Below are 26,656 nucleotides of genomic sequence, written 5' to 3' on the forward strand. Positions count from 1 at the left end.
CAGTATTATTGACTTTACTATATTCTACCATAGAACAAATGTAATTACAAAATACATAATGAGTATATACATTTCATTGAGCCTTAGATGTTGGAAGGATGTTTTATTTATCTTGTTCTACCCTTTCTCTTCTCCTCTTGGCTTGAATGGGGATGAGTAATTGATCAAGGGTGGACTGTCTCTCCCTCTTTTTCAAGATAGCCTTGAAGTGATGCATAGTAGTGTTGTTAAACAAGTCTGTCATTCTAGTTACAACAGCAGTGTTGGGGTGCCATTTTAAACAAGCAGACTGCACCTTCTTCTCCCGATGGAATAAAATTTCTTTAATGGCATCTGCTGGCATCGGCCCTTTTCCCTGTCTTCTTCTTCTTCAGGTGAAATTTCCTTTTTCTCTCTTTTGCTCCCTATACGCTGAGTAGTTTTGAGTTCTTCCACGGTTGGTTCGTCATCGTGATCCTCCACAAGCTCTTCCACATCAGCCTCATCAACTTCTCCTATGTCGAGGTTCTCCGCCGTCGAAATGATTTCTCGCATGGCCGCAGTTGCTTCTGATTCTTCACCGGCTTGGATGTCATCCCGAAAAAAGGAAGGAACAAGTTTCTTCCGTGATGCATGAAGGGTCCTCTGTGTCACTCCCTCCCAGGCAGTTTTAATAAAAGAAATGGCGTGAAGAATATTGAACTCAGTCTTCCAGAACTCCTTCAGTGTCTTATCAGAAGAATGAGTCACGTCAAAAAGCTGTGAAAACAAAGCCTTGGTGTAAAGTTTTTTTAAAACAGGCAATTACTTCTTGATCCATGGGTTGGATCAGTGATGTGGTGTTTGGAGGCAAAAACTGGACTTTGATGAAATCAAAGTCCAGTTTTTGCCTCCAAACACCACATCAATTTCAAGTCTTGGGGGTGGGCACTAGCATTGTCAAGAATCAGCAGTGCTTTCAAAGGTAAATTTTTGTCAATGAGGAATTTTTTTACGCTCGGGGCAAACTCCTCAAAAATCCAATCTTTGACGACTTTCTGGTCTACCCAGGCTTTTGCATTGGATCTCCACATCACTGGCAGTTTGGACCTGATGATTTTCTTCCCAAAGCAGTGAGGATTTTTAGAGTGGTAAACAAGAAGTGGCTTTACTTTAAAGTCTCCGCTTGCATTTTCTGCCAATAACAAGGTAAGCCTATCTTTCATAGGCTTATGTCCTGGGAGCGTCACTTCTTCTTGCATGATGTATGTTCGATTTGGTAAGCGCTTCCAAAATAACCCAGTTTCATCTCCGTTAAAAATTTGCTGCGGCAGGTAGCCTTCCTTCATGATTAAATCTTCAAATTTTTTCACAAACTTTTTTGCATCCTTTTTATCTGCACTAGCTGCTTCCCCATGTCTGAGAACACTATGGATACCTGTTCTACCTTTGAATCTGTGAAACCACCCACGTCTTGCCTTGAATTCATCAGTTTGATCTGAGATACATCCTGGAATTTTCTTCTGCAATTCTTCAAAAATTAACCTAGCCTTCTCACAGATCATTGCCTGAGTTACTGGATCTCCTTTCATCTGTCTTTCTCTAATCCAGGTGAGAAGCAGCTTTTCCATTTCTTCATTGATTAAAGATCTGTTTCTGTCAGAAATTTTCATTGCTCCAACAAACACCCTAGCACCTATAATCTTGTCTCTTTGTTGCCAAAAATTAGTTGCCACAGTTGACCTAGAGACGCCATACTCTTGAGCTACATCTGTAATTGTTCTACCTTTCTGCACTTTTTCTATAATTTCTTTCTTCTTTTCTATGCTCAACCAAGTGTGTTTCTTTCCTGAATTATTCCGCTGTTCACTTCTCTTTGGACCCATTATCAAATTTCACTCAAAAAATAACTGCCAAAGCACAAAATTTTTTACTTTATGAGAAATGCAGAATTATAAATTAGCACAAACAATTAGAGCAAACGTGAACTCAGACTACGATTATTAACGAGATGATGTTGTCTCATAACTGAGGAAGAACTGACGGCATACCTGTAGCTATCTTTGAGGGCGGTTAACGTAGCTGAACGATTGAGGGATCTATTCCCGCTTTATTTATCATTGGTTAAACGTTACTCTCGCTCTTTAATACCATTGGTTAAAATGTATGACGCAGCCGTCACTATTTAGTAACGTTAAACGCAGTTACGTAGTCCAGCAAAGAATTCTATCGTGCAATATTATGTAGCGTTTTCACTGGCCCGCGAAATCCGACTGTCGAATAGCGGTACGTCGAATTGCGAGGCACCACCTGTAACAGGAAATAACAAAACTTGAACAGGCACAATATAGCCAAAGGTGCTCTTGCACCATTAAACCCCAAACAACAACAACAACATAAAACAGCCTTGAAACAGTGCCGTCTGGATTGTTACTTATTTCCATTTGGTGGTGCCAACTGGGAATAAGTAACAATAGTTCTCTATTAGTGAAGCTTTACTTATTTGAGGTAGTGCAATACATGGTAACTCATGAAGGTAGTCACAATACAATTAATACAATTGATACAATTAAATTGATTCCTTTACACTACTTATGTAGGTTTTCATTAAGAGTTCACTATGGTGTATTTACACCAATATTTTACGGTGTATTTTAAACTCATAATGTATTATGCCTTGAGTATTTATATTTTATTTAAGTATTTCTGTAACCCGCACCCAGATCCAGAGCTAAAGTTAGATGAACAAAAGATCCCAATTGTACCAAGCATTAAATTTCTAGGAGTTATCATAGATAAAAAAAAAAAAAAAATTGCAAAGCTATAATTTCGTTAACTGCTTTTAATTGGAATTACAATTGTTTAAAAAAATTATATTCATCATAAATAAAAACCAGTAATATATTTAAACTTCCAAGGACAGAAATTTTTACATTTCAGATCAAACCACGAAGTACAAGTAAATCTCTCTTTGATGATGATGAACTGTTATTTCAAGGTTCTTCAAGCGAAAGTCCTGAAATAGACTTGTTTTCTGAATCAAAAGCAAGTAAAACAGTGGTATAATTTTATTATGTATTTTTAATTTCTATTGTTTGTGTAGCAATGATTATTAATTACATTAATTACACTGGCCATCATGATTTTTACCACCACTTATATTAGTGGAGGTAAAATAATTCTTAAAATTTCACACATCGCAATTTATACACATTGATATTTTTGTGTTTACCTCTAATACATATCTTACTACAGTTTAGGGAAGTAGATATGACAGTGGTAAGTTGTATTACTTATAAATGATAATACATATATTATTATTTACATGTTTATAAGCCATGCTTGCATGTGCTTATTAATTACATTAATAAGCGAATAAAGGATAAAAAATAAAGGAAGCATTGATGAATTATAGGGAGGATTCTTTTGTTACAGACTTTCCTGAACCATCCACTTCAAGGTAGAAGTGCCCACTGGAAAATTATAACATGCCACATTTATTTAAGCAAGAAGTTAAACAAGTTAGTTAGCAATTTAAAGAACAAGCAGGTTCCTTGGTTCTAGGTTACACACTGGCAGTTACTTCAGGCGGAAAATAAAATTACAATATATTGAAAATGTCGCAAAGTGTTTTTAAAATATTTAGCTATGTGTTTTGTAACCAAATTTGGAACTGAACAGTGCAGTGTTCTAACCAAATTTTGAATTTAAGAGAATCCTAATGAGTAGTTCTCTCCTTAGGATTCCTTGCCTTGAAATTAAGTTTAAAAGCAGTTTTTCTGCACAGTGGAAATATATTTCCTTCACTTCTGGCAATTGGTTTGAAAGAAACATATGAAAGTATGTACTGAGTAAAATAAAGTGCCATGACTTTGCTTGAAATGTCTGTGATGATCTTAAGATGATAATTGAATTACTCACTGATCTACAGAGAGCTTTCACAAAATATTATTGTTTTCTGTGTTTGTGAGATAGTTATGCAACAATAAAACATTATGTTGTGCAGTAGTGATAAAAGAGGGAGAAATTTCTGCCAGGGAGAAGTAATATAAAATATGTTATACTGGTTAAACCAAAAAAGGTTCTTCTTCCATCTTTGCATATAATGCTTGGATTAATAAACAATTTTGTTACAGCTGTAGATAAAGAAAGAAGTGTATTCTGCTGTGAGAGGGAAGTATTTTCTAGTTTAATAGCTGAAAAACTCAAACTATGAATTTTCATTGATCCCCAAATATAGAACACCCCCACAAAGATGATGATAATTGAAACATAGCTATGGGATTCTGAACTAGCAGTTTACAGCCATTTAAAGCAATGTAATGGATTTCTTGAAAGAAAAAAGATAATTATGAATCTCTAGTGTCAGTTTATTGCAGTCTTATAAAGTTGTTGGCAGCCAAATGCTTTCAAAATTAATTTTCTTCATTCCCATTTTATTATTATTTTTTTTCCCTCAAAATTAGGGAGTTGTAACTGATGAGCAAGAGTAACAATTTCACCAGGATATATCCATGATAGAAAAGCAGGGATACTGCAATGACGGTATATTACTGTTGGTTCTTAAAAGGGAAAGCAAAATGGGCTATACGAAAATCTCTCTTAGTGGCAACCATTTTTAAGAAAAACGGCAGTTGAATGAATAAACGAGGAAGGTGAAAAGTTGGTTCTGTGAGTTTGAAGTTGGACAGTAAATGGATGTTGGCTGGTGGCGGCACGTGTTCAGACTGTTTTTAAAGATAGAGTTGGAATTATAGAAGCCAATTCAGAAGAACAGTGCCCATGGAAGTATCTGTGGAAAAGGCATGCAGCAGAAACAGAACATCTATGAGTCTGAGAGTGGAGAGACTCTGTTCGAGATGAGTCATTAAACTTAATTTCCCTCTTCTAAATGGAATCTAGAAGCCTAAGAGAGGTTTTGGGGGCACTGCCCCAGATGTGGGAACAATATTCCATAGTAGGGCGGATTTGCGATTCGCACAGAGTGAACAGCTGTTTGGAAGAAAAGTAATGCTGAGAGCGAAAGAGAAACTCAAGTTTTTTAGATGCAGAGAAAGCAATTTTTTTATGTGCTTGTTCCAAGAGAGATTAGAAGTCAGGCTAATCCCCAAAAGAGAAATAGCATCTTACCTAGAAATTGGAGCTGCCACCCAGTAGGTCTTTTACCCGCAGATTCTTAATGCATGTAGAATCACTGCTGATAACCAGATCAAGAGTATAGCTTCCTCTTACTTCCTCTCTAACATGCTTTTCTAGAAAACAGTCATCCAAGAAATCTACAAAAGTCTTGCTAGTGTGTGATTGACCAACCCAGAAATTACAGTGAACATCTGGAAAGTTAAAGTTCCCCATTATAAGGCTTTCTGATTTACTGACTCTCTGAATTTCTCTGTATAACAATGCCTGCTGACTATTTAGTGATGATTTTAACACAGTTAACTTGTTTTTCTGTAATTCTGATTTAGGTGGATAATCAGATGAAAAGTTTTTGTGATATGTTTCATAGTGACATTTCAAGTTACTGGCTTTGTAATTACTGAGTTACACATTGCAGATAAGGCATGAAGATTTACCTCTTTTAACGGTGAATACAAAATCTTCCACCACTCTGTCTTAAAATTTCTGTTTTCATCTTCATACTTCTGCTTCTTACAATTTGATGATGCCATCTTCCTTCACAAAATTTTCATAGGCACTTCTAAAAAAATTAAAGTGAAAAGAAACAATAAGCTTCAACACGTGCAACGCAACCAAAATATGCAGCACCCAGTATCACACTAACACCCTGCTAATTTCACTGCCAGCAAAACACAGCCACATATGCCAATCATGCAATTGCAAGCCACTCCTACTAAAACTAACATTGTCAGCATCGGTTTATACGATTACTGATTCTCTAGCACAATCCCTCTGTAATCCTTGCTAATCCAAAATTTCTTTAATCCATGACTCAGATCTAGCATTAAAATTAAGATTTAAAATATATTTACTCACCATGAACATTCAACTTACGTTTTAATCCAGTGGACTCTGTTTATACCTGGCAAACAATTATAAAGCTTGAAAATTTTTTATTTATCTTTTATATGAATTGTAATGCAAAAAGGAGCTCAGCCAACATATTTTTGCAAGACGCATGTGGCTCGCGAGTTGCAGTTTGGCCACCCCTGGCCTATAACACAATCCTACTTTCAATTTTGTTTTCCCAGTGTTTGTTTTCCCAGTGTTTTCCCACTGCACCAAGGTGACTCAACATTGCACTGGTCACTCATGTCAACTGGATGCACTACTTTGGATTTAACATGCTTCTTAACTAAGAGCATAACCCCTCCACCCCTCCTGTCTTGTCTGTCCCTATTCAAATTCAGAATCACTTATGTCTGAGTGACTCCAGGTCTCTGCTATACCTACAATGTCTGCATTTGATGACTTAATCAGTACCTCAAATTCATCAAATTTATTTACAATCTCCTGTCATTAGTGTATGTGCAAGTATATTTACACATGTTACCTTTAGTTACCCTTACACAGTCCATGTATTCACTTGTTTATGATGACCCGCAGCAAGGCCTGATATCCCCTTCATCTCATGAGCCTGTGGCTCTGGTTAATCTACTAGTCTGTGTATTTCCCCATGTTTACCAAGACAATTTCATAGACATGTATCATCATCATCATCATCATCAGCCACTTTCAATCCACTGCAGAATGAAGGCCTCTCCAGCAACTTTCCAGTTCCTTCTGTTTTGTGCAATGGCCATCCATTTACTACCCACAAACTCATGAATTTTATCTATCCATCTCCATCATTGTCTTCCAGGTTTTCTTCTAGCTCCTCTTGGGTACCATTCTGTTATTCAGAATGGCACCCTCCAGCACATGACAGCACAACGAAACGTGTATAGGTGAGTCAAAAAACTGCCAAGAAAACTTGGCAGTTTTCTGACCCACCTATCACTGTCTCAGTAGGATCAGAAAATATTCTTGTACCCCCTTCTATTAAAGTGAATCCCATCCCTGAAAAAAAAAAAAAAGTCTTCCCTGTTAAGCTCAGACCATGCTAAGGAAAATTCTTCTGCCACGTGAGCCTTACACATTCGCTCCAAATCGATTGACAAGGCTCTCAACATATACTCCCTCCTGTTGTGTTCTGGTGCAGAATTGCAAAGACTTTCAATTTCATCCAGCTCATGACTTTTTTCCCAGCATTTCCCTCTACTTGCTAAATAAGTTCTCAGGTCTACTACTCTTAATATCATTAGTGCCAATGTGTACAACAGTATCACCTTTTGTGCCCTGAAAAGATGAAACCTGCTCTACAATATCATTTACTTTTGCCCCTGGCAGACATACCTTGCTCCTATTTCACCTGTCCTTCTTGCACAGTATATTCCCTGACAATACAGTCACTGACAATAACCACCTCCTTTGGAACCAGTGAATTCTGCCTTGGAAATTGCCAATGTGTATTTGCATGTTGCGCAAGTGTGAGCTCTGGCATTTTACTTTGGCAGCTGAGAGCCTGATGGGTCCCCATTTTAATTCCTTTGAGGGCATTACCCTTCTCTACAAACTGTCATAAATGCCCATCAGAATGCTGAGTTGGCTATATCATGTTCTGTTCTAGAAAGATCAGCGAACATTGCACAAATTGCTAATTTTGTTAGGCCGTAATTAGTAGGAGAATGACCCACTGGAAAGATAAATGTACTTTTAACTGATGCATGTGGTGGTAGTGTCACCATCTTGATGAAATGGAGTGTTCCTGCACAATCTATTCCTCTACAGACTTCTTTAGAACCTGTTGTTGTCTGAATTGCAATTGGGATTGGAACCGTGTTGACCTTAGTCTCTATATATCTATCATCATCTACTTATAAAATATAACAGAACTCGAAGATCTTGTTATGCTGTTTTTAAATTTTATGACAGTTTATTTAGCTTATAACTAAATGCCCATACATTAAGGTATCATTTCGGGCATCCTGCCAGAACCCATCTTCAGACCATAAAAAAGGGTGTTTTTAAGGACAGAAAGAAAAAATAATAAACCAAATTACTATTATGTTAATATTAATATATATATACAGGGTGATTCACTACCAGTGCGACAAACTTGCAGGAGGTGTAGAGGGCACAAAGACGAATCGGAATCACATAGCATTGCAGGGTCCGAAATGCCTTTGTCATGTGGTAGAGGACGTTGAACGGGAAGTCGTGTGAACAGCGATCCCGCTGGAAGTCAGCATTTGCGAACCGGTTCCCGAGGCAGTAGGATGGACGAGTATTCAAACATTGAACTGGCCTACATGCACCTCGCGTATGGAGCTGCGGACTGTAATGGGCGCGCCATTCTGCGCTTGTACCAGGAATGTTTCCTGCACAGGCGTGCTCCTCGTCATACAATTTTCGCACATGTGCACAGAAGGTTACGTGAGACTGGTTGTTTCACGAGAGGTACCATGAATCAAGAGCGAACAACGAGGACGCCAGACAATGAGGAGAATGTCCTACGTCTTGCAGAAGGCAATCCGAGTATGAGTACTCAAGCGATAGGCCAACGATTGGGTATTTCCCAATCCACTGTATGGAGGATACTGTCAACAAACCAAATGAGTTCATACCATCTGCAATGCGTCCAATCATTGGAGCCTGCGGATTATCCACTCCGGAGGACTTTTGCTACTTGGTTTCTTCAACAGAAACGGTTCGCAAATGCTGACTTCCAGCGGGATCGCTGTTCACGCGACCTCCCGTTCAATATCCTCTACTGCATGACGAAGGCATTTCGGACCCTGCAATGCTATATGATTCCGATTCGTCTTTGTGCCCCCTACACCTCCTGGAAGTTTGTCGCGCTGGTAGTGAATCACCCTGTATATATATATACAGAACTAGAGTATAGTTACTATACAGTTTATGCATTATGTTTAATACACAATGTATAAATACATCTTATCTGAAAATTTTGATTGGATACTATGATATGTTTAGAAAGGAACTAGATGCAAAAAATATTTTTGATATCATATACAGGAACTACCCGACTTGCATAAAGGCTGCATTGCACGGAACGCAGCGAAAGTTGGAATTTCCCCCATGCTTGTGCAGCACTTGCATTTGTGCTCGCTGAATTGATCGAATCAAAAAAGAAATGTTCGACAAACATGTAAATAGAATTATTTATTTTATTTATTAGATTTTTTATATCATGTGCAGGAAAAATTACAAAAGCGTGCAAATCAAAAAAATTTCAAAATTATAAAATTACAAAAAAAAGAGAGGAGACAGGCATAACTTCAGTAAGTTTTACCTCTCGAGCATCGTTGCCACAATCGATGTCTTCAACTGTTAAGTACGCCACTGCTGACGTTTAGAAGGGGTTGGCCGCTCAACCTTACGAAAGAACGTATTAATGGACCACTGGACGGTGGCTTTTTTTCTTTTCATCGTAGATTTCTTTTTAGCAAACAAGCATATCATTCACCCCTTTGAATAATTTTTAAGAATCGTTCGCTGTCAGGATCCATCGTCTCAAACCTACAAATTACCGATGCAATTTCACGAAATTCCATTGCCATCTCTCTGGTGATGAAGCATCTCAGCTCCTCATTCGGTTCATCTTGAGCTTCGTCAGCATTTTCTTCTTTCACTATCACTGCCTGCAATTAAATAAGTTCCTCCTTAGATAATTCCTTCTCTTCTTCCTCTGTTAACTCCTCCACATCTTTCGCATCAACCTCCAACTGAAGTAGCTCTATCATCTTTGCAATCTTTATCTGTAACCTCTTCATATGATTCGTCTTATTCAAATCCTTTTGAATCCTTTTATATTTTTCTTTAAAAATATGCCGTGGGCATATTTTCTTCCATGCACCATTTAAACAACTTTTAGTAATTTCCATCCAGGCCTCCAAGATTTCCAAGAATCTCTTAACATAAAATTTTTCCCATCATCTACTGCAGACAATGCCTAAGCAAACGTTGTGCGTAAATAGTATGCTTTTAAATTTGAAATAACACCCTGATCCATAGGTTGGATGTGTGAAGTCGTTTTTAGAGGTAGAAATATGAAACTCACAATCAAATTGAAATCATCTAGATGCATAGGATGTCCAGGAGCATTATCTGATAGAAGCAAGCAAAATATTGAAAGGAACGTCGTTGTCTTTACAATATTTTTCAGCCTCGGGAATGACGCAGAATTTAAACCAATCCTCAAAGAGAGATATTGTAATCCATGCTCTCTGGTTCCATCAGAAATGCATGGGTAGGGCGGCTTTATTGATGCCCTTAAATGCACAAGGATTTCCAGTGGATTTAATCTGTAATCTCCAACTGCATTAGCACCAAGCAAGAGCGTGGCTCTATCTTTTGATGCCTTGAAACCTGGCATTGTATTTTCCTCTTTGCAATGTATGTTCGATCCGGCATTTTTTTCCAATACAGAGCAGTCTTGTCAACTTTAAAAATTTGCTGCATCAAATAACTACCTTCATCACTAATTTTTTCCAACACATCACAAAATTTCTCTGCAGCTGCAGAATTGGCACTGGTGACTTTACCGCATACTTTAATGTTGTGGAAACCATCGCACTGGTTTCCACAACACAAAAACCTAATAAACCACCCATTGCTTTCCATGAACTTGGGTTGGGGGTCGCCGTACTTATCCTTAATATCTTTATAAATACTTGTAACTTTTGCTTCAATGATTATTAGACTCAGGGGCACTCGCTTCTGAATCTGATTTTACATCCATATTATTGACAGCTATTCCATCTTCGATAGAAGCACCTGAATGTTGTTTTGTGATCACTATTGATCTTAAGTGCATTGATTCTTTGACATGTTCTTTTATATGCGCACTGTCCTTCAAATAGTATACACTGTTGAAGCAGCTAGAGCTAATTCCCTTGCAATAGATGACAAACTTTGTCCCACCAAATATGGAGGATGCGGAAAGGTCAGGGAATGACCACCGCATATCCCCGGAGCAATATGGCCTTAGTTGGTAATGCTCCTAAAAACCAAATAACAACAACAACAAACTTTGTCTTGCTTCATACTTCTTAATCATTTTCATCTTCATTTCTAAATCAATTTTGTTTCGTTTCCTGGCACTACACCACTTGCACTTTTTGTTGGTCACTTTCCCTTCACCATTTAATACATAAATAGGAATGAAGAGAGGTTTTTGAAATTTTTTTTTTTTTTTATTGAAAATTTCACCGTAATATTGTAAAAACACACACAATTGCAGTTATTGGTATTGTCGCAAATGCAATGAGATCAAGTTTCTACCCGTTTATAATTATATGCACTGACAGAAAAGCCGAATAAACTGGAAAGTGCTTTTAGAAAAATATCACGAAGGCATTCAAAAATGATTCTTATAATGGGAACATGTGATAACAATGAAAAGGTAGTACAATTTCCATTATAAATATGACCTTTTAGAGAGATAAATAGCTTAGTAATATAGCAAAATTTTCAACTTCCCATGACTTGGAACGAATTACAAAAAATAAAAATAAAAAATAAATGTTTTATTGGGTTCACATTACGATATTTTCACAATACCTCTATTTATTGCTACCAGATGTAAAATACGCTTCCACAATTTTTAAGTTTGCACTGGCCAGCAAAAACTTACATAAACTCGAATTTCAGTGAGTTGAGTATTATGTTAATCAGGGAGTTCCTTTGGATTTCAGGAAAGCTTTTGACACTGTTGCGAATGGAAGATTACTGTACTAATTAGAGCAGTATGGTATTAAGGCTAAGTTGCTACAATAGATAAAAGGGTGGTTGTGTGGGAGAAAACAGAGTGATAATCAGTGGACGCTGTTCTTCGACGACTAATGTTGTTAGTGGAGTCCCACAGGGCTCGGTGTTGAGCCCATTGTTGTTTTTTTTTATATATTTTTGCAATAAAGATTGGCTGAGTTGTTACTGTCAGTAATAACAATGTCCTACTGCAACAGGATCTATAAAATTTGGGCAGATGAGCTTGAGAAGTGGCAAATTAAGTTTAATATTGACAAATGCAAAGAAATGCATATGGGTAGAAGTAACCACATAGGAACGTACCAACTGCGTGGTACTACACAAAGGTGGTTGAAAATGAAAAAGACCTGGGAGTGATTGTGCAGTCAGATATGAAGTTTTCTAAGCAATGCAGACAGGCTGCAAGAGGGTCATAGGGTATCGTCAAGGATATACAGGAATTTTGCTAGCAGAGAAAAGGAGGTGATCCCTTTGTATAAGCCAATGGTTAGACCATGCCTTGAGTACTGTGTACAGGTCTGGAGGCCTTGTTTTAGGAAGGATATAGGGTTGCTTGATGAGAATCAACAAGCAAGAGCAAGCTGGCTTTAGGACAGGATTCTCAACTAGGGATCACCTTCATGTAATATCACAGCTAATGGAGAAAGCAAATGAATATAAAACACCATTATGCCTGGCATTTGTGGATTATGAAAAGGCATTTGACTCCATACAGTATAAGGCAATGTTTTGGGCACTGGAAAGACAAGGCATTGATACCCCATATATTATGATTTTGAAGAAAATATATGAGAGTGCTACCTCCTTTATTAGACTAGACAAAGACAGTAGCAAATTTAAAATCAAAAAAAGGAGTTCGACAAGGAGACACAATATCTCCGAAGCTGTTTACTGCTGCCCTTGAGGAAGCTTTCAGAAGATTAGACTGGTCGCAGAAAGGAGTCAATGTGAACGGAGAGTACCTAAACCATTTACGATTTGCAGATGACATTGTGGTCATAAGCCATGATCCCAAAGAATTAGAGGAAAATGTTAATCAGTTATGCACAGCTAGTAAGGATTTTGGACTAAAGATGAATATGGCTAAAACAAAAGTAATGATGAACAAGTATGCCACAGAAAGGGAAATAATGATTGAAGGAGCAGTAATTGAAAAGGTGGAGTCATATACTTATCTGGGACCTTGAAAAACAAGCAAATGGAGCGCTGCAAATCCTACAGGATTGGGTTAAACTAAATAACCTAAAACTAGCACCGGAAAAAACCAACTCGGTCCTCTTGAAAGGAAAACTAAACTTAAACAGGCCACCACAAATCAAAGTAGAAGGAATAACAGTTAAATTATCAAACGAGATAAAATACTTAGGAATTATCATTGACAGCAATCTCTCATTTAAACCGCACTTAAACTACCTCAGGAAGAAGATACGCATATACACAGCACTTATATCAAGAATCACACGTAAGGACTGGGGGCTAAATAAAAAGATCCTCTCCCTATATTACAAAACCCTCTTCATCCCGGTAATTATGTACGGATCGCCAGTATGGATGACAAAAACCAGCACAGTAACAAACAGGAAAATTCTTGAAACAATTCAGAGGAACATACTACTTACAATCACTAGAGCGAGTAGCACAGTTAGTACGGCGGCGCTCCAGGTCATTGCAGGTGCACTACCCCTTGACCTGGAAGTTGCTCGCGCGGGACTAGTGTATTATCACAAAAAAGCGATTCCAATTACAACCTGTGGCATAACCCTTGACGTGACTAGTGGCTGGAAGAGGGAACAAAAAAGGATAGATGAATTCCTAACAGAAACCTGGCAAAGAAGGTGGAATGAAACCACCAAAGGAGCAATAACCCATAAATTTCTTCCACTGGTGACAAAAATGCACCCGAAAGCCCCACTGTGGTTTTTCCCGGGCCTTAACGCTACGTATCTACTAACGGGTCATGGTCCGTTCAAGGAAAAGCTAAACATGCTAGGCATAACAGAAGATAGAAATTGTACTTGCGGAGAACCCGAATCATGGACTCATATCATGCATGAATGTGAAAATTATGACGACATAAGAGCGAGCCTCATTAGAAACATCCAGTACAATCCAATTAACCAAGAATCCCGACTCCTGAATTCACAAGAGGAGTTTGTAGCTTTTACCAACTTTGCAACTCAACTATTTACAAGAAGGAAAACAATTATTGCAATACAATCTGTCCAACAGGAAGACAACAACACTCAATAGAAAAGCCTAAACTTAGAAGGAATGGATGAACCAGAACAACGGAGAAATTCAAACAAACCAGAAACAAAGAAGAAAATCCAACAGTTCAAAAAATGCACCATTAGTGCCAATCAAAGCTGCTCACAGGAAAAGGAGAAAACAACTATCTTGAGGAAAACTACCACAGACAAGACAAATTCTCGTCACACTGATGAAATTCCTGAAAGAGACCAACACTGAAGCGTCCCAGAGCTAGAGTAGAGCGCCATCTGGCTCTCAGATCCTGCACCTGCAGGATTCTCTTTAAACCCCATTTCCTCGCAAGGGAAGAACCCTCTTCTCCCCTTGCCACCCTTCTTTCCCTCTGGTGGAGCATGGGCATGCTCCACTGAAAAACGGGGGGTCATCTTCTCTATCGACCCCTTTGCTTCCTATTTCCACCCCCAGTCTTCTGCCTCCCCACCCAAAACTGTCATCTTACATAGCGATCAGCCCAACGTCAAAATTTAAGACACACCAAAATTTATGCCCGACCTTTTAGGCCTTACAGACTTTCAGTGTAAACCCCAAACGATGTTTAAAAGAACCTTAACTTACTAAACTATGCTCGCGACTTCTCCAATGTATTTTATTTTTATATACATATATATATATTTTTTTTTTTTTTTTTTTTTTTTTTAGGTCCTTGCCACTGAAATCTCAGGAAAGTAAGTGGCAGGACCCGCCAGAGTAAAATAGCTTCATTGGGTACACCCGGCCAGCCTCCTCGTGGCAGGGTGTGGAAACGTCAGGTCCCACTAGGGGCCTGGCGGCTAATAGGCCGGATGAACAAAGGGCACAACACGCCACATAGCTCATGAACCATATATATTTAAAAAAAAAAAAAAAAAAAAAAAAATCTCAGGCTTGCCCGAAACATAGAAAATACGCGGAGATGGGGGAAACCCCAGGAGCCGTTAGACCCCCAACACACCTTACACCTTACACCTTACTTATCTGGGACAAGTTATTAGCTGTAATAATGATAAATGGCTGGAAGTCAAGAGAAGAATAAATTTTGGATGGATAGCATTCAAGAAATATAGTCACATACGGAAGAGCAATATCCCAGTTTGTCTGAAACGTAAAATAATGAATCAATGTATACTCCCCACCATGACTTATGGAAGTGAAACTTGAGCACTCACCAAAAGAATGGAAGAGAAGCTGAGAACTACACAGCGAAGAATGGAACGAATTATATTGGTAATCAGACTTTTAGATAAGAAGAGAAACACATGGATTAGGCAGCAAACTCAAATAAAGGACATTCTTATCAAAACAAAAGAACTAAAATGGTCTTGGGCAGGACACATAGCTCGAAGACATGATGACCTAAGAAAATAACAGAATGGTACCCAAGAGGAGCTAGAAGAAAACCTGGAAGACAAAGGCGGAGATGGATAGATGAAATTCATGAATTTTTGGGTAGTAAATGGATGGCCAGTGCTCAACAGAAGGAACTGGAAAGTTGCTGGAGAGGCTTTCATCCTGCAGTGGATTGAAAATGGCTGATGATGATAGAGTTGCTTGAATGTGTACATAGGCGGACAACAAGATTGGTGATGAGAATGAAGGGGTCCTCTTACCAAGAAAGACTTAAGTTCTGCAAATTGCAGCGGCTGGAGACAAGGCACCTGCGAGGTGATCTGATTGAGGTGGGTTGAGCACACTTGAATGGGTTGAGCACACAGAATTCTGATGGGATTCTTCCGCTTGCTCAGATTATGAACCTGAGGGGGCAAAAATTCAAATTGAAGAAACACAGTTGTAGAATAATGTCTGAAAATTTGTCTTTAGCCAGTAGGTGGTTAATTGCTGAAACAAACTTCCATCTGTCATTCTAGAAGTTGATAGCTTAAATAAATTCAAGAAGGAACTGGACAAACGTTTAGAGGGAATGGTTCTATGAAATTTAGTTTTCTTTTCTTTTTTTTTTTTTTTTTTGGCTGATCAGCTCATACACTTGCATTCTTGAATCACATGCCTCTATTACTACATTCATATTATTAGTTTTTCCCTATTCTTTACAGTTTAAGCAATACAACTGCAAAATAAATTGAAATTAAAGTTGAGCATGCTCAAACCATTCAAGGCTTCACACACCTCAAACAGGTCACCTCGCATACGCTTAGTCTCCAGACACTACAATTTACAAAACTTAAGCCTTTCTTCGTAAGAGCAACCCTTTATTCCATTCACTAATCTTATTGACATGATTACAGAAATAAACATCCCATTATAAAATATAACAAAGGAAAAAAGATAATCAGCAACCAACTGCAGTTACCTCGGTGTCATTAAAGACGACAAACTCTCCTTTTCTCATCGTTCCAAACATCTCAAAGGCGTCTGGCGTGATGAGCAAAGGGGAGTCTCTCTCTCCACTTGCAGTCTGCCAAACCCCATGTACTTTTTCTGACAGAATCTCAATTACTGTTATCGATTGATTCAACTAGCATTAGTACAGGCATATGATGCAAGAAAGCAAGCTTATGCAGCATCAGCCAAAAAAAAAAAAAAAAAAAAAACACTTCCATTTCAACCCTCCATTCGTTCGAAATACCTGTCCAGCTGAGCCTTAAATTTATTAAGGCTATCAACTTCCACAGCAAGGGATGGAAGTCTGTTCCACCAACCAACTACCCGCTGGCTAAAGGTAAATTTCCGCACATGTATCCTACATCTGTCTTTCCTCAATCTGAATTTCTGCCCTCTCAGGTGATTATTCTGAGCAAGTGGAAGAATTCCTTCACCATTGAGCATTCTCAAACCATTCAAGGATTTATACACCTCAATCAGATAACCTTGCAGTTGCCTAGTCTCCAGACACTCTAATTTGCAAAACTTAAGCCTTTCTTCATAAAAGCAACCCTTTGTTCCATTCATTAATCTTGTTGCCCTTCTCTGAATTCATTCCAACAGCTCTACATCCTTCTTAAAATGAGGCCTCCAGACCTCTATACAGTACTCAAGGTGTGGCCTGACCATTGCCTTATATAAGGGAATAATTACCTTATTATCCATGCTAGAAAATTTCCTGTATATCATTGACAAGACACCATGAGCTACTCTTGCAGCCCGTCTGCACTGCTCAGAGAACTTCATATCTGCCTGCACAATTACCCCCAGGTCCTTTTCATTCTCTACCACTGTCATTGTAGTACCACAGAGTTGATACGTTGCTCTGGGGTTGCTGTTTCCCATATGTTGTACTTTACATTTGTCAATGTTAAACTTCATTTGCCACCTGCTAAGCCCATCCGCCCAACCTTTCCAAATCTTTTTGCAGCAGCATAGCATCAGTAGTGTCCTTAACAACCATACCAACCTTTCCAGATCTTGTTCCAGCAGCAGCATAGCATCAATACTGTCCTTAACAACCATACCAACCTTTCCAGATCCTCTTCCAGCAGCAGCATAGCATCAGTACTGTCCTTAACAACCCTGCCAACCTTTGTATCGTCTGCAAACTTGGACATTAAGCTTGATATACCATCATCAATATCATTTATAAATACAGAAAACAATAATGGACCCAACACTGAACCCTGAGGGACTCCACTGATAACATTAGATGAGCAGTGTCCATTGATTACCACCCTCTGTCTTCTCCCCCTCATCCACCCCTTTATCCATAGCAGCAATTTGCCTCCAATGCCACATTGCTCCAATTTGTGCAGCAGTCTTCCATGTGCTTTTGCACATGGAAGACTGCTGCATAAATTGGAGCAATGTATCAAAAGTATCAAAAAGTATCAAGTATCAAAAGCCTTTCTAAGATCCAAATATATAATATCAGAGTTATTCCCTGCATCCAGTTCTTTTGTGACTGCATCATAGTATCCAATCAAATTAGTCAGGCAAAACGTTCCCTTAACAAAACCATGCTATGTCCGAGCTATAACTGAAGTCTTGTCTAGATGATCCTGCAGTACTTCTTTAATCAGAGCCTCCATTAATGTTCCTGGAAATGAAGTTAAACTCACAGGTCTATAATTACTTGTGTCAGCCTTTCATCCTCCTTCAAGAATTGGGATCACATTTGCACATCTTCAGTCTATGGGTACCTCCCCTCAGTCCATGGAAGCTCTCATAATTATGGCTAAGGGTTTGTTTATTTCCTTTGTCGCCTCCTTTAATATAACTGGATAGATCCCATACACCCCAGGTGCCATTCTTGTGTTTATCTTCAACAATTTCTCCTCCACATTAATCACAGTTATTACAAGATTATCTAGCTTACTGCCAGAGTTGAATGCACTTCCGGCATTCTCCTCGCTGAATAACTCCTCATGTGTTATTGTCATGTGTATATCATGTGTCGATGCAAAATATTCATTTAGTTTGTTAGCTACCTGAGGAGGATCATCAACAGTTGAACCATCGATATCAAGTGGACCAATCTGATTCATCCCCTTCCTTCTAGAGTTTGCATAAATAAAGAACTCTTTACTGTTTTTCTTTGTGTCCTTTGCCAAAGATTTCTCGTAATCTGCCTTCGCCTGCCTAACCTCCTTTGTAACTTGGTTACAGACCAACTTATATCTATCATAGGCTTCTGTGTCACATGTTAATTGATATGTATCTCATGCATTTTTCTACTCTGCCATATGTCTCATTAGTTCATCTGACATCCAATTAGGCTTAAACCTTGAACAATATTTCTTAGTTGGTATGTAAAGCCTAGTAGCTTCCAAGATAAGTTCTTTGAATGCTTCCCATTTTGAATTTGCTCTTGATAACATCAGCAGATGGTCCCACTGTACAGAATTTAAATACTGTCTCAGACCATCGTAGTTGCCTTTACGAAAGCAAAAACCCTTCCTTTACCCCTGATGGTAGTTACCTCTTTGAGTAAATCCCACTTCAGTACACTGTGATCACTGCCACCTAGTGGTTCCTTTATCTTCAGATTCTTAATGCATGAAAAATCACTACTGATAATCAAATTAAGAGTTTTACTCCCTCTAGTTGCCTCCCAAACAAGCTGATGTAGAAATCAATCATCCAATAAATCCACAAAAGCCTTGCTAGTGTGTGAGTGACCAACCCACAAATTCCAGTCAGTATCTGGGAAATTAAAATCCCCCATTATAAGACTCTCTGATTTACTGGCCCACTCTATTTCAATGTACAGTTTCATATTATACTCATCAGAGTCATTAGGCCTATTGCACACTCCTACTCTCAACTTTGATCTCCCAATGTTTATGTCACACCAAACTGACTCGACACTGCACTGTCCAGCGATGTCGACTGGCTTCACTTCCTTGGATTTTGTGTTTCTTAACTAATAGCATAACCCCTCCTCCCTTCCTATCCTATCTATCCTTTCTGTACACATTGTTCTCCCCAAATTCCAGTTCGGCATTCCTTATATCTGTGTGACACCACGTCTCTGATATCCCAACAATATCTGCCTTTGATGTTTTGAGCAATACCTCAACTTCATCAAATTTATTTACCAAACTCCTAGCATTGGTGTACACACAAGTATACATGCACCTGTTCCTATTCTTAGCTATCCTAACACGACCCATGTGTTTACGTGTACCGTAATGGCTCCCAGCACTCTGTGAAATATCCTTGTTTTCCAGGCTTCTGTTCATTCCAATTGAAGCAGTGCAAGAATCACTTTCACCTCTTCCAGTGGCTACTGTTAATCTATTTTTCCTTGTAGCTACTGCTCATCTGATTTCCCCAAATTATTCGCTGTATCATTCCTTTCGCCTCAAAGGTGGTACTTGTGCATATGTCCATGCCGATATTCTCTGTCAGACACTTGGTAATTTGGAATCTCCTCTTTTTGATCTTCTCTGTCTTAAAATCTCTCTATCTCATTGTGTCAAATTCATCTGTTGTCTCTACCGATCTCCCAACTATACTAATCACTTGGAGTTCTTTGACTTCCTCTTTTTGCAACTTGATTTTCTCCAGTCCAAATTTCCTAACAGTGAGGTCATTTTCCATGGTGATTTTAATGTTCGCAACTACAGCTGGTTTCCATTTTCTGGTCACAATGACCCAGCTGACTGCGATTCTGAATCTTTTGCAATTACTAATGACCTTGCACAGATTTTTCGTTTGCGTACAAGAATACCGGACGATCCTAACCATACAGCCAACATGCTTGATCTTTTTCTCACAAACAACCCTTCTAAGTATACGGTTGAAGTGAGTTGTCCTTTAGGCACCTCAAATCACAAATTGGTGATTGTCTCTTTTCCAGTGGTGCCTTTATCTCATGGCTATTCCCAACCTTGTATTGTTTGGCGCATTACAAGAATGTAAAGTGGGATGATCTGCGAGATTTCCTTTCTTCTTTTCTTTGGTCGCACTACTGTTTCAAAACTTTTGATGTTAATGTTTGCTCAGATCGTGTCAACGAAATTATTCTTGTAGGAATGGAATCCTTTATCCCACACTCCACTTCAAAATGTAATCCTTTATTTAAACCTTGGTTTTCCAATAAATGTGCTTAGGCTGTTCAGGAGAAGAATGTTGCATATTGTAATTGGCTTATTTCCAATTCTTGAGTTTTATTTTCTGCCTACATCAAAACTCGCAATAATTGTACAGCAGTTATTAATCAGTCCAAACTACATTTTGAAAAGCTAAGAGTAGAAGAAAACTTGCTTCTTGCTTGAATGGTAGCCGAGCATTCTGGTCTGTTGCCAAAGCTATTGGCTGTAAATTTTGCCAATCTCTGCTCCCACCTCTATCAAAACCAGATGGTTCTGTTGTCACTATGGCCAAGGATAAAGCTGACCTGTTAGCATCCCATTTTTTTTCCAACTCATGTATTATTGATCTTGGTAAAATACCTCCCACCATTCCCAGAACACTTCCTTTAATTCCTCCTGTGGTCTTCATACTTAAAAAGATTGTCAGAAGGATTTTGACGAATCTTGATACTAAGAAAGCTCCAGGTCCTGATGGTATTTCTCCAATTGTTCTCAAAACCTGTGCTCCTGAACTTATTCCTGTTCTTTGTCACTTTTTTTTCACTATTCCAAAGGTGTTTTTCCTTCTACTTGGAAATTTCCTCATATTCAGCCAGTTCCAAAAAAAGTGACAAATCCCTCCCATGCAGTTATCATCCCATTGCAATTACTTCTGCACTTTCTGAAGTAATGGAGGGATTTAAACTCTTTCTCAAAACCTGTGCTCCTGAACTTACTCCTTTCATTTGCCACCTTTTTTCAGGTTCTTATTCCAGAGGTGTTTTTCCTTCTAAGAAATTTGCTCATATTCAGCCATTTCCTAAAAGGGTGACAAATCCTTCCATCCAGTTATCGTCCCATTGCAATTACTTCTGCTCATGGCGCCTCCGTAGCCAGGTGGGAAGGAGCAGCAGTGCATAGCACACGCTTCTTGATTAGACCGGGGTTCGAGCCCGTCACCACCAAATATGGAGAATGCGGAAAGGTCAGGGAATGACCACCGCATATCCCGGAGCAATATGGCCTTAGTTGCTAATGCTCCTAAAAACCAAATAACAAAACAAACAAACTTCTGCTCTTTCTAAAGTAATGGAGTAATCAATTAACCACTAACTACCTAGAATCCTTCCATCTGATCAACGATCACCAATATGGAGTCTATCAATGTTTGATCCACAGGTGATATTCTGGCTTATGTTACCCATTTATGGATAAATTCAATGGAAAAGTTCGGTGAAATACAAACAGTGGCTCTTGACATCTTAAAGGCTTTCGATCATTTTTGGCATAAAAGTCTTTTAAACAAACTTCCATCTTATGGTTTGCCAACTGTTTTTGGTAATTAGTTATCCAGTTTTCTCTGACCGCTCACTGAGGGTGATGGCAGATGGCTCGCTGTCTTCTAACTTCTCCACCAATGCTGGTGTCTCCCAAGGTTCAGTCTTTCCCTCACTCGTTTTCTTTTGTATATTAATGACCTTCTTTGATTCACCAGAAATCCTCTCCATATTTTTGTTGATGATAACACATTGCATTCCACTTTCCAGTTTGAGAAACCTTGCCCTGCTTAATCAGCTTCAACGTCTTGAATATCCACTACCAGTTCCTTAATTGCCGATCTCCGGGTAATTTTTCTAGTGGGGCAAAGACAACTTTGTTGATTTCAATCCTACTAAAACTCAGTGCTGTCTTATATCTTGTAAAAAGGATTTTTCTGCTCATATGCTTATCTTTGGTGACACTCCGATTTCTAGGCAAAATGATATATCTCTTTTGGGGATTACCCTGAGTTCAAATCTCTCTCTTAGCACAAGCATATGACAAATATTGTTTCCTCTGCATCTAAAAAAACTTTTTCTCTTTCGCTTTCACTGTTACTTTTCTTCTAAACAGCTGTTCACTCTGTGCAAATCTGCCCTACCATGGAATATTGTTCCCACTTCTGGGACAGTGCCCCCAAAACCTCTCTCAGGCTTCTAGATTCTGTTCAGAAGAGGGGAATTAGGTTAATTAATAACTCATTTCGAAAAGTCTCTCTCCTCATAGAAGTTCTGTTTCTGCTGCATGCCTTTTTTTACAGATACTTCCATGGGCACTGTTGTTCTGAATTGGCTTCTATAATTCCCACTCTCTCTTTCAAAACTGTCTGAACATGTGCTGCCACCCGCCAACATCCATTTACTGTCCAACTTCAAGCTCACAGAACCAACTTTTCATCATCCTCGTTTATTCATTCAACTGCCATTTTCTGGAACAACCTTCCTTCATATATATTTCCTGAAAATTGCAATCCAACCCATGCATGCTACTAAATACTATAGGTTCTGATTCCTCTCGTGTTTGGTGTTTTCATTAAAAAAAAAAAAAAAAAAAAAAAAGGGAATTTGATCCACCCTTTCTCACAGTATGAAATGAGTGCTTCTGACCTTAAAAACAGACGCAGCTGCCAATTATTATCAGAAAACCTCTATATTAACGATCCACGGCTTTTTTTTTTTTTTATAGTAATTTTTGGAAATAAAAAAAAAAAAATCCAAAATTTTACTACAAACGAGTTAATTATTATTTTTGATTATTACAATGCACAGAGCGAAACGGAGACAGAATAAGTAATGACAAGTTTAATGTTAATTGAAAGACACACGTACATTAAATTAGATACATACAAAAGCTTTCGGTTAGTTTGCTAACCTTCATCAGTCAAACTGACAGTTAAGAGTGTGTAACATGAGGGCATGTAATGCCAGACTTGTATAGGAACTGCGGGGTTAATTGTTGGATGTTGAAGCCTGTGTTAGTGATACATGCTGCCAACGTTTTTCATTCATCAAAATGGTTGCTTCAATGACAGGGTGGACACAACATCCACCACTCCTGTTGACTGAGGTATTAGAGCATGTGATGTTCAACGACTCCAACCAGGTGCTCCTCTGGTAGTGGCGGGACCTATCTACAATCACAACATCCCGGTGTGGGTCAATGTCGTGGTGGGTTAACCAAAAGTGTTCGGCAGTGGCTGAGTGTTCTATGTCCGCTAAGCATATGGCTCTTTTGTGTTCCGAAAGACGTTTTCCGAGCTGTCTCCCAGTTTCCCCAATGTAGCAGTCACGGCAAGAGATGCCGTAGGCTAGACCACTTTGATTTATGATTTATGCACCAACATCGAGCCATGATGATGAAGAGGTTGAAGAAATGTACACTGAAATTGAGAGTCTTCTAGATGAGCAGAAAACCCACTACACTATTATTATGGGGGACTTCAATGCTAAGGTTGGAAAAAGGCAAAACAGCGCAGAAAGAGGAACTATAAGAAATTTTGGAATTGGTGAAAGAAATGAAAGAGGCGAAAGACTTGTGGAATTTGCAGAATCTCAAGGACTGTCAGTAATGAACACTTTTTTCAAGAAAAGGGTGAACAGAAAGTGGACATGGAAGAGTCCAAATGGATTAACAACTAATGAAATTGACTTCATCCTCACTAACAGAAGATATATTGTGAATGATGTTACCGTCCTGAATAAGGTAAATGTTGGAAGTGATCACAGAATGGTAAGATGTACACTTGATATAGATATAGGAAAGGAAAGGAAAAAACTGACTCGAGTAAATAAACAAAGGTCTTTGAAATAACAGAGGAGGAGAAAAAGCAGTATGTACTGGAACTTAAGAACAAGTTTGAGCTTCTGCAGACTGCTCAGGACCAAGATATCGACGAGGAATATTACAACTTTCTGAAAGTGATAAAGCCCAAGAAACCTATAGGGAAACAGAAATCCAAAGAAGAAAAAATTAGTCAAGAAACACTTGTCATGATGAACCAAAGACGACAAATGAAGAGCAAGAAAAACATTGACAGGGAGAAAATTGAGTATACTGAGTTATGCAAAGCCATTAGAAAGAGACTCAGAGAGGACATAAGAAGATTTAACACAAGAAAAGTAGAACAAGCATTAAGGGAAAACAAAGGATTTAAATCAGCAGCCATGAGCAGTAATACAGAAAGACAAATGATACTGAAACTGAAGAATAGCGATGGTGTACTTATAAACAGCAGAGAAGCCATAATTCAAATAGCAGAAGACTACTATAGAGAATTATACAAGGAGCGAGGGAATGATTCCAGCAGTGGGGAACATGGATTGCAAAGTAGCAACACATACGACATACCCGATATTCTTCCTGATGAGGTAGAACATGCATTGAAGAAAATGAAGAATCGGAAAGCCCCGGGGGAAGATGAAGTTACTGTAGAGTTGTTAAAATTGGGAGGAAGAGACATAACACAAAAACTGGCGAGGCTCTTCACAAAGTGCATTAGAAAAGGTGTGATGCCTAAGCAGTGGAATAATGCAATCATAGTTTTGCTGCATAAGAAAGGAGATAAATCAGAAATTGGAAATTATAGACCAATTAGCTTGTTATCCCATATCTACAAGTTGATCACAAGGGTCATTACTAACAGATTAGAAAGAATACTTGATGAGAATCAACCGAAAGAGCAAGCTGGCTTTAGGATAGGATTCTCAACTACGGATCACCTTCACGTAATATCACAGCTAATGAAGAAAGCAAATGAATATAAAACACCATTATGCCTGGCATTTGTGGATTATGAAAAGGCATTTGACTCCATACAGCATAAGGCAATGTTTCAGGCACTGGAAAGACAAGGCATAGATATTCCATATATTATGATTTTGAAGAAAATATATGAGAGTGCTACATCCTTTATTAGACTAGACAAAGACAGTAGCAAATTTAAAATCGAGAAAGGAGTTCGACAAGGAGACACAATATCTCCGAAACTGTTTACTGCTGCCCTTGAGGAAGCTTTCAGAAGATTAGACTGGTCGCAGAAAGGAGTCAATGTGAACGGAGAGTACCTAAACCATTTACGATTTGCAGACGACATTGTGGTCATAAGCCACGATCCCAAAGAATTAGAGGAAAATCTTAATCAGTTATGCACAGTTAGTAAGGATCTTGGACTAAAGATGAATATGGCTAAAACAAAAGTAATGATGAACAAGTATGCCACGGAAAGGGAAATAATGATTGAAGGAGCAGTAATTGAAAAGGTGGAGTCATATACTTATCTGGGACAAGTTATTAGCTGTAATAATGATAAATGGCTGGAAGTCAAGAGAAGAATAAATTTTGGATGGATAGCATTCAGGAAATATAGTCACATACTGAAGAGCAATATCCCAGTTTGTCTGAAACGTAAAATAATGAATCAATGTATACTCCCCACCATGACTTACGGAAGTGAAACTTGGGCACTCATCAAAAGAATGGAAGAGAAGCTAAGAACTACACATCGAAGAATGGAACGAATTATATTGGGAATCAGACTGTTAGATAAGAAGAGAAACACATGGATTAGGCAGCAAACTCAAGTAAAGGACATTCTTATCAAAACTAAAGAACTAAAATGGTCTTGGGCAGGACACATAGCTCGAAGACATGATGACAGATGGACTAAGAAAATAACAGAATGGTACCCAAGAGGAGCTAGAAGAAAACCTGGAAAGGCGGAGATGGATAGATGAAATTCATGAGTTTTTGAGTAGTAAATGGATGGCCAGTGCTCAAAACAGAAGGAACTGGAAAGTTGCTGGAGAGGCCTTCATCCTGCAGTGGATTGAAAATGGCTGATGATGATGATGAGACCACTTTGTAGTCAGGTGGGAACCGGTGTTTTCACTTTAGAGATGAGGGTTCGTAACTTTCTGCCTGGGAGTTATACACATTTTATCCCATGTGATTTTAGGACCCTAGAAACCTGATGTTGATAGGTAGTATGGGATAAATGCGCTCGCAATTGAGTCATTAGAACTTCATTTTGATAGCCCGTGGTATCTTAGATTTTCCCATAGGTATAAATCAAACAACGTCATCCCGAAAGGATTTCTCTACGAACCTCCATTTCCTAACAAATGTATGCAATATGCCAGTCAAAACTTCAGCTACAAGACCCTCACAATTTGGATCGGCTGCCTTTATCGAGACTTACAAAATGCTTCAACGAGTAAAGCAGTCTTGCTATTCGAACTTAGAAGTTTAGTTCCTGATCCTGTTTACATCGATATAATCAATACCTTGTGCTCCCAAGCTGTCAGAGAATCTGAACGCTACTGTACACGCCAAAAACGTAAGTTTGCTGTTTTAATCGGTGAGTCTCGCTAATCTCA

The 26,656-nt window shown here is 38.6% G+C and overlaps 1 protein-coding gene across 4 annotated transcripts in view; it reads left to right on the forward strand.

Moving 5' to 3' along the window:
* FAM21 (Family with sequence similarity 21) overlaps nt 1–26,656 on the forward strand; it is a 1,354,861-nt gene that overhangs the window by 1,036,493 nt on the left and 291,712 nt on the right. For 2 of the 4 annotated variants that reach the window (XM_090388854.1, XM_090388879.1), the window contains one exon: nt 2,899–3,018. The exons of 1 other annotated variant lie outside the window; for it this stretch is intronic. In XM_090388854.1, the coding sequence (XP_090244980.1) occupies nt 2,899–3,018 (120 nt within the window). The remainder of the gene's footprint in view (nt 1–2,898; nt 3,019–26,656) is intronic. One more of the 4 variants, XM_090388862.1, reaches the window with a different exon arrangement.

This window comes from Mastigoproctus giganteus, chromosome 2 (assembly GCF_048544385.1).
Source record: "Mastigoproctus giganteus isolate SK-2022 chromosome 2, ASM4854438v1, whole genome shotgun sequence".
NCBI classification, from domain to species: Eukaryota; Metazoa; Arthropoda; class Arachnida; order Uropygi; family Thelyphonidae; genus Mastigoproctus; species Mastigoproctus giganteus.